Below are 9,689 nucleotides of genomic sequence, written 5' to 3' on the forward strand. Positions count from 1 at the left end.
GACACAAACAGGAAGTCTATCCTTGAGCGGATAGAACCGTTTGGCCGCGACCAGGTGTATCTCCGCTGCGCTCCGTCTGCAGGGGTGCTGAAGACGTCGAGCAGTTTGGCATCCTTCACCATGCCCATCAGGAATCTGGACGTGACGTCCAGTTGACTCCCCCCACCCGCTGTCCCCACGCCGGATCTTCCATCTGCATCAATGATGCAGTTGAAGTCTCCACCTAGGATGACCGGCCTGGACATAGCCAGCAGGAGTGGAAGCCGCTGCAGGACGGCCAACCGCTCACTCCGTACCGCTGGGGCGTACACGTTGATCAGGGGAGCATTCCTGTAGGTGACATCAGCCACTAGGAGGCGCCCCCTACCACCTCCTGAACTTGAGAGATGGTGAAGTTGCGGCCCTGCACCAGAACAGCCAGGCCCGAGGAGCGACAGTCGTTACCCCCCGACCAGATCGAAGGCCCACAGGTCCAGGCACCGGACCATTTCCCGTACCTGCCGAGGTGCGGTATCCCGCACTCCTGCAGAAACAGGAGGTCCACCTTGACGGTGGTCAGGTAGGCCAACGTGGACACACATCTTGCGGTGGACTTGACGCTGCGCACATTAATGCTCGCAACTCGTACCCCCATTGTTGGCAGTGACCGCAGTACCCTCCCCAAGTCCAAGGTCCAGCCCCTCCATCTGTCCCTTCATGCCCATTGCCCGGGCTAACTGCTGGACGCTCTCTGGGCTTAGGAAGCCGTCTGTGCTGCCTTCCGGGTAGCATCCCCCCGTCGGGGGTACGGAGGCAGGAGAGTCCGGCTCTGGGTCAGGCTGGAGACGCGCTGTTTCCTGCTTCCCGACTGAAGGTTCCGGGGGTGCCCTCCAGGGCCCCAGCGGCACGTGGCTGGGTGTCGGAGGGAGCCTCAGGACGCCTCCCGTCACCTGGAATCACGGTGCTGCTTTCCTTCTCCCTTGAGATCTTTAGCTTCTGCTTTGGGCGGGCCCTCCCGAATCCCCCTCGTCAGATGAGCTCTTATAGCCCCCCTGTAGCTGCCTCTTCCCGCCTGATGGTTGCGTGCTGGGGCCCTCCGGCGCGCCTTCCTCCTCGCTTTCCGGGCCATCGTCCACTCCCCTGGGTCACCTGTCGCCTCATCCATCGACTCCAGGTTGTCGGGGGGGAGCAGAGCCTGGGGGGGGGCGCTTTGCTGGCCTCGGGTCCGTCCTGCGGGGCTGGGCCCTCCTGCACGACCTGGCCCTCCTGCACATTAGTGGGGTCCTTGCTGGGCCCTGGTGCCTTCCTCTCCTCCAGGGAGGCTTGCCCCGCATTGCCCCTGCCAGCGGCCTGGCGTAGGTGGTCCCCGCCGCGGGCATGCCCTATAGAGGTGGCCCACTTCCCCGCAAAGGTTGCAGCTTTTTTCTTTTGGGCAATCCTTTGCAAGGTGTCCCTCCTCCCTGCAGTTCCTGCAGATGGTGGCTTTGCAGTCGGCTGCCACGTGACCTGACCTACCACAGGCATGGCAGACTTTAGGTTGCCCTGCAAAGGTCAGGTAGCCCTTGCTCCCACCGATCACGAAGCTGGACGGTGGGTGTACGATGTTCCCGTCCGCGCCCATCCTCAGCGTCACCTTGACCTGCCTCTTACTGGTCCAGATCCCAAAGGGGTCCATGATGTCAGTTAGGTCCCCTTCCACCTTCACGTACCTTCCGAGGAAGGTCAGGACATCAACTGCTGGCACATGCGGGTTGTACATGTGTACAGTCACCATACGGCTCCTCTGTGCTGGCATCACAAACAGCGGGACAGCGGTCAATACAGAGAGGGGGCCCTCACCTCCTTTCTCCTTGAAAATCTCCGGGAAGCGCTCGCAAAGCTTGGCACTCCTGAAGGTTACATCGTAAAAACCTCCTCCGGGGAAATCCTGCAAGCAGTAAATGTCAGCAGCAGCGAACCCACAACAGTCCAACAGGACCCTCTTCACAAAGAAGGTGCGGTCCACAGGTGCACCTTCATCCACCTTCTTCACAGAAACACGGATGGTGTTCCGGACCCCCTGACCTGGGGCACAAGCACTCGCCACAGCCATCGTTGCAGGTTGGCTGCTCCCCTGAACCAGCATTAGGCCAAAGCCAGCATTAAGATCCACCGGTTGCAAGGGTGCACAGCCGACCCGACGTCTTCCTTCCACCTCCAACACAGCGCTCTCCTCCTCTCGGTCCACAAGAGAGTGGGTCTTTATTTTGTTCCTGATGTAAGCTGGTTCACTGAGCTGGAAGGTTCGTTCCCAGATAATCAGTCACCATTCTAGATAACATCAACAGTGAGCCTCTGGTGAGGTGCTGGTGTTATATCCCGCTTTCTATTTATCTGTTTAGATTTCCTTGGGTTGGTGATGTCATTTCCTGCATTGGTGATGTCATTTGCCATTCTTTTTTTCAGAGGATGGTAGATAGGCTCCAAATCAATGTGCTAAAGGTGTACAGGTTAGGCAGGTTGGCTGTGCTGTATTGTCTGTAGTATCTAGGGATGTACTGGCAATGTGGAATAGTCTTGGAAAATGCAGGGTTGCCGGGATAGGGTAGATGGCTGAATCTGGCTGGGATTCTCCTTGGAGGGTCAGTGCAGACTTGATGGTCTGAATGGCCTCTTTCTGTGCTGTAGGGATTCTCTGTTTCAAAGATTCTATCTTTCTAGTAGTGGCCATTTTCAGTGAACTATGGATCTATATGCCTAGATGCCTCTGTAAGTTGATGTGTGGCAAGTAGGAGGCTTTCAAAAGTAAGATAATGAGAGTTTAGAGACATCATATTCCTGTTAATGTGAAGGGGCGAAGGCTAGTTGGAGATATTGAGCATCTGGTCAAGAAAAAGGAGGATGTATATGTCAGGTATAGATAGCTAGGCTTAAATGAATCTCTTGAGGAGTACTGGGGGTGTATGAGTACGCTTGCGCAAAATCAGGACAGCAAAAAGGGAAGGGAGCATTGAAAAAACTGAACAGGGAACGGAGAATATTGATAAGAGAAGGATCTGTTTATTTGAAGAAATTTAATCTTATTTGTTTACAATTAAATTCCTTTGTGGCCAAGGACCAAATTGAACTTTTTTAAAAATTGATTCACAGGATGAAGGCATCACTGTCTAGGATAGCATTTATTGCCATCCCTAATTGTCCAGAAGGCAGTTAAGAGTCAACCACATTTCTGTGGGTCTGTACAGGTAAGGATGGCAGTTTCCTAAAGGACATTAGTTTTTCTGACAATCGACAATGATTTTATGGTCATCATCAGACTCTTAATTCCAGATTTTTATCACATTTAAATTCCACCAACTGCTGTGGCAGGATTCGAACCTGGGTCCTCAAAACATTACCTGGGTCTCTGGATTAACAGTCCAGCAATAATACCACTAAAGCCATCATCTCCCCAGCAAGCAATAACTTTTTCAAGTAAAATAATCTTGCTCTCGCTTTCTTGGAACGCAAAAAAGAATGAAAGAAATTGATAATCGCAGACAAGCACTAAAGAAGCTTTAGGAAAACAAAACTGCAGAATTAAAACATTTCATTCAGAGAATTGCTTTTACTGCAATCTACCTGAAGATGAAGTTTTTGCATATCTTTGTGCTGTATAATTTTTTTTGGTGTAGGTCTGACTGCATAGCTGCTAATAATATTCATCCAGAAGAATCTGCTTAAAAGTGTGACAAGCTTCTACTCCTTAAGATGGTACATGATTCATGCTCTCAATTGGCAACCTCCACTGACTGAACTGAAGCAGAGAAAACAATGAAAATGTCCTTAAGTACATTTGGATGGTGAAATATTTCTGCCACGCAAATGGAAGCCAAGCTTGTGGAAGCAAATAAAATATGGTGGCATGTGCTTATGTCCTATCGTAATCTACCTCATAAATATTGCTTTTTTCACTGAAGGTGTGCATTTATGGACTTTCAGAAAGGCCACCGATGAAAATAAGTTCCACACAACAAATCTGCATTTTTTTCATTCACAGATAGGATCCGCGTTTTAAAACCGAAGGAACTCAAGGCACTGTCAATCAGAGACAAAAATAATAATTGCGGGAAAAGCTCAGCGGGTCTGGCAGCATCCATGGACAGAAATTAGAGCTAACGTTTAAGGTTGAGTGACCCATCCCCAGAAACACCTTGAGGGCAAAAGAGTAACTAGGAAGAGAATAGGACCACGGAGATCAACAAGTTCATCTATGTGTGGAACCCACAGAAGACGGGTGAGATACTAAATGAGTATTTTGCATCAGTGTTTACTGTAGAGGAGGATGTGGAACCTAGAGACCTTGGAGAAATAAACAGTGATATCTTGAAAAGTATCCATATTACTGAGGACATGTTGCTGGAGGTCTTAGAACACAAAGGTGGATAAATCCCTGAGAGCTGATCAGGTGTATCCCAGAACTTTGTGGGAAGCTAGGGAAGTGATTGCTAGGCCCCTTGCTGATGTATTTTTGTCATCAACAGCCATGGGTGAGATGCTGGAAGACTGGAGGGTGGCTAATGTGATGCCATTTTTCAAGAAAGGTGATAAGGAAAAGCCAGAACTATAGACTGATGAGCCTGATGACAGCGGTCAGCAAGTTGTTGGAGGGGATTCTGAAGGACAGGATCTACATGTATTTGGAAAGGCAAGGACAGATTAGAAATAGTCTTGTGCACGCTGAAATCATTTCTCACTAACTTGATTGAGTTTTTTGAGGACGTGACAAAGATGATTGTTGAAGGCAGAGTGGTGGACGTTGTCTACATGGACTTCAGCAAGACTTTTGACAAAGTTCCACATGGTAGACTGGTTAGCAAAGTTAGATCACGTGGAATACAGGGAGAACTAGCCATTTGTTGGTAAAATTGGCATGAAGTTAGAAGACACAGAGTGATAGTGGAGGGTCATTTTCAGACTGGAGGCCTGTGACCAGCGGTGTGCTGCAAGGATTGTTGCTGGGTCCCCTACTTTTCAACATTTTTATAAATGCTTTGGACGTGAATTTAGGAGGAATGGTTAGCAAGCTTGAAAATGACACCAAAATTTGTGGTGAAGCGGACAGTGAAAAAGGTTATCTCAGAGTACAACAGGATCTTGATCAAATGAGTTGAGGTGTGGCAGATAGAGTTTAATTTGGACAAATGTGAAGTGTTGCATTTTGGTAAGGCAATTCAGGGCAGGACTTATACATTTAATGGTGAAGCCCTGGGAGTGTTGCTCAACAAGGAGAACTTCGGGTTCAGGTTCATTGTTCTTTTAAGGTGGAGTCACAGGTAGAAAGGGTGCACTTGTCTTTATTAGTCAGTATCTTGAAAATAAGAGTTGGGATGTCTTGTTGTGGCAGTACAGGGCAATGGTTAGGCCACCTTTGGAATAGAACACTTAATTCTAGTCTCTCTGCTACAGGAAAGATGTTCTTAACCTTGAGAGGGTATAGAAAAGATTTATAAGGATGTTGCAAAGGTTGGAGGATTTGAGTTTTAGGAAGAGGCTGATTAGGCTGAGGCTATTTTCCCTGGAGCATTGGAGACTGAGGGGTGGCCTTATAGAAGTTTATAAAATCATGAGGGGCATGGAGAGAGTAAATAGTCCAAGTCCGTTTCCTAGGGTGGGGAAGTCCAAAGCTTGAGGCCAGAAGTTTAAGATGAGACCAGAAAGATATAAAAGTGACATACAAGGTCAATATTTTCACGCAGAGGGTGGTGCATGTATGGAATGAATTGCCAGAGGAACTGGTGGAAGCTGATACAATTGCACCATCTAAAAGGCATCTGGATGGGTACATGAATAGGAAAAATATGGGCCAAATGCTGACAAATGGGACTAGATTTATTTGGGATATCTGGTTGACATGGACAAGTCATCCATGCTGTACAATCACTCTATCAGAGTTTCTGACAAAATTTAAGGGATTTTCATCAAAGTATTTTAAAACTTAAAAAAGAAAGTATCATTATACTTTCAGACCTATGCTGGATAAATTGGCAAGTGATGCTAATTAACTTGCTCTTCCACTCCTGACTATGATAGCCACTGTTCAATGAATTATCAGGATGCGTTTGAATATAACTCTGATTTTTGCCCTCGGCCTTCCTTCAAACATACAACTGACATATAAAAGTTAGAACTAAACAAAATGTGCCAACAGTAATTAGATAGTAAATGATTCAATAGCCAACTGTGTGGGTTTGCCCAGTCACCTGACCTGACTCACCTAATTCTGTAATCCTGTTTAACTCACCGGTTCCCCAGTGGCCCTCTTATCGTAAGGCACTTCTGTGTAAGCGCCTTGCTTCTTTCTGTCTGGGTGAACGCCATACACATCAAACCTGTAATAGTACCAAAAACAATGTTGCCTTATGTTACTGGATACATACTGCGCAAAGATTTTGGAAGGAGAAATGCCATTCAACCCTTTTGATATTCAGTGCCAATTAGACCGTATGCACCTTTGTTTATATTAACTTTAGCTTCAGACATTCAAAAGCTGACTATAATGGGTAAAGTTATGGCATAGTTTTTAAATTCATGTCCACCACATCTCCTATCCCACATCCAACTTGACTTCTTTCCATATCCACCCTTAAAAATAACTATTCTAAATTCACTTTCCAGCCCATTTTCAAATGACAAATGTCTAGATTCAGCTATTCATTCACCATTGCATTTCTGCAGCTGCCCAGCTCCTCAAGCATACCTTCACCTCTACCTTCAATCCCCTTGTCCCCACCAAAATCACCTTAATCATTTCCTGTGATTTTTCTATCTCTCCTCTCTTATTTCCAGAGCCTTGAATGGTTATGGCAGACAGACTGTTCATCACCTAATCTGGCTTAACCACATAAAACACAAATTGAATCCTTTTCTCATCTGTCCAAACTTTGCATTGCATTCCAGGGTGATCCTGAAATAATGATAACCTAAGGATTCTTACGTCCAGATTTTCTTAAACATTGTTCCCTTCTCTTTCTATCTTTGCTTCCAACAGCAAGTATGAGAGATTTGTAAACATTTTTATAACCAAGATTGAAATCAAACTGTTTAATTGCTTCCCTCCCTTCTCCTAGCATACATAACGGACTAGAATGGTTGTCTTCTTTTATCAACTATCTCTTCAGCACCCCATAGGAAATGTTTTAAGTTTTATTCTAAAACTCATCAACAATTTCACAAGCCAATTTTGCAGTACTAAAAAGTACCATGCTAAAAAGTGCTATGAAGGTTATCAGCTGGTATTACTGATTAGATAATGCTATGAGAAGATACGTGTCACATGACCCAGCTCCATTATATTGTCATTCTTGAGTTGTATCCAACTTAGTTCATAAACTATGAATTGAACTGTACAATGTTGCATAATACGTTACACCTCACCTCACCATTCCAAAATAGCAGACAGTCATATTAACTGGTTCCAAGTTTTGTATTTTATATCAGTGCTTGTACACAGGTTACTGACTAGACCTAAAAAGTTTCTTTTACAGAATAAGGCATATTATCTTTACATAGATCATGTTAATAAGTTTACGATGCCATGTCCTTAATGTGTACAGCAATTCCCAGGATTCCACTAGCAATAACTTATATTTATATTGCACCTTGAACATGGGAAATTATTAGAATTATGACATTATCTATTTCAGATAAGAATATGAATTTAAATACTTAAACCTCTCTTTTCCAATGCATTGTCCATCTTTCCCAATCCCGTGTATGATATTTTTAAAATAGTCAAAATCACAAGTACTGACAATTTCTTTTTGCCATTTAATTCAGTCCACTAAGTTATTTGCTATGCTTCCTACTTTAGTATCATCTTAAATTTGGGGAAAATCTCCTCCCATCCTTTATCCCTTTCATTGATGGACACAGTGGACAGAATCAACCTTGGAACAGAGGCCTGTGAAATATTGTTTCTCACTTTCAATCAATTGGCCTCAATCTCACTCTCTGCTCTTGATGGCGTTCAGTCCTTCCTAAACAAAGTGTCACCCATTTTGGTTGGCCACAAGCTGGGGACTCCCATAAGCTAGTGAGAATGTTTTGAAGACATCCTAAAAGCATTCCCACTATCTCCACAGGAGTGTCCTGCCTTAACAGAGTTCCAACTAGGACAGTTGCTTTGAGAAACTGGTAATAGGCATACAAATGTCATGTCCAGCCCAATGAAGTTGGTTTTGAGTGATTGGTGCCTTGATGCTGGGTATGTTGGTTTGAGAAATGATGTTGCTCTGGCATAATCTTTCCTGTCACTCATGTTGTAGGGTCTTAAAAAGGCACCATTGATGGTACTTCTCCGGTGCTCTGAGGTGTCTACTGTAGGTTTGCCAATGCTCTTATGCATGTAGGAATGTGGGATCACTGCTGCTCAGTAAAGTATGATCTTAGCATTTTGAAATCCTGGTGATCAAATGCTCAGTCAAAGGCTGATCTGGCACAATTAGAAGTGATGATGAATTCCTATCTCTGTCTGCTTTTGTGAAGAGAGGTTTCGCAGGATACAGAAATACATTTTTCAGGATCACAGTGTGTGTTGGAAATTGCTATACAATTTACAGTAGAGTTAGCACTGATAGCCTTGCCATCATTCTCAATGCACAAGACAATGCAATTAGTTATGCTTCCCTGAATTTAACATCCCTCAATCTTTCTCCAATAAGTCCCTTGTTGTACCTTATCAAAAGCTTCCTAAAAGTCCATGCAAACAATATTCTTTTCCCTTCTTCTGTATCTTCGACCTCTTCGAAGCTCTGTTGGATTTGTCAAACACACACCTTTGTGAAATTATTGTTAGCCACTGCTATTTAGTTTTCCCTTCGTCTAGGCATTTAATTTTAATTGAAGGTTCCAACATTTTTAAAAAAAAAACCACAAATATTAAATCACTTGGCTAGATTAGTTCTATTTGTCTTTCTGAAAACGAGTATCATATCGGTCACTCTTGCGTTCTCTCTGTCAATGTAACTCAATTCGTCGGTCTCTGTTATTTCTTCCTCCTTTGCAAAATCCTTAAACTATCCTATCAGATCCTGGCACATTTTTTCAATATAGTTAATTATACTTTCCTTTAACTTACACCAATATCTTCTACCCAGTGCAGGATTCATTTCCTCTCCACAATCTTTCCCTTTCTTATAGTGGCGTACAATACTTCTCAAACAATCTCATACAATTTCCACGTAGACTTGTTCGTAGTCCTCATCTCTATTAATTAGGAATCAGTCAATGTTGAATAACCCCATTGAAAAACATTACACAATCTGGGAATTTTTGCCTTCAATTTACCTGGCTTTCTGAGTTCCAAAAGGAGCTCCTTCAAATTGCTTCACTTCCATTGACTAATCAGCGACTTCAGGGTCGATTAAGTTACAATGAATTGCTGTTTAATTTCTAGTTGACTTCGAACAACCACCCGCTGCGTGACGGCTCCTAGCAACCCCGAACGTGCACTAATCAGATCGCATAATGGCACTGGGGCAATTTTCAAAATAATAACCGACAAAAGAGTGTCACATTTAATACCTCATTGCGTCAGACAGTAAACTGGTTCATATTATTTATGGAAGAGCAACTGAAGAAAAAAGACAGAAAAGTATATTAAGGTAGCTCAAATAAACTACAGGCAAGCTTAAATCTAAAAAGCTATTACATATAAATAAATATGACTAAAATTTGATTCAGTGCAAGTG

The 9,689-nt window shown here is 44.2% G+C and overlaps 1 protein-coding gene across 1 annotated transcript in view; it reads right to left on the reverse strand.

Moving 5' to 3' along the window:
• LOC125456649 (lymphocyte expansion molecule-like) overlaps window positions 1-9,377 on the reverse strand; it is a 28,670-nt gene extending 19,293 nt beyond the window's left edge. The window contains exons 1-2 of the mRNA XM_048539972.1: window positions 9,286-9,377; window positions 6,242-6,329 (exon numbers count right to left, since the gene is read on the reverse strand). Coding sequence (XP_048395929.1) covers window positions 6,242-6,329; window positions 9,286-9,335 — 138 coding nt within the window. The 5' untranslated portion in view covers window positions 9,336-9,377. The remainder of the gene's footprint in view (window positions 1-6,241; window positions 6,330-9,285) is intronic.
• Between the last annotated feature and the right edge of the window lie 312 nt (window positions 9,378-9,689).

Source organism: Stegostoma tigrinum, chromosome 8 (genome assembly GCF_030684315.1).
Source record: "Stegostoma tigrinum isolate sSteTig4 chromosome 8, sSteTig4.hap1, whole genome shotgun sequence".
NCBI lineage: Eukaryota > Metazoa > Chordata > Chondrichthyes > Orectolobiformes > Stegostomatidae > Stegostoma > Stegostoma tigrinum.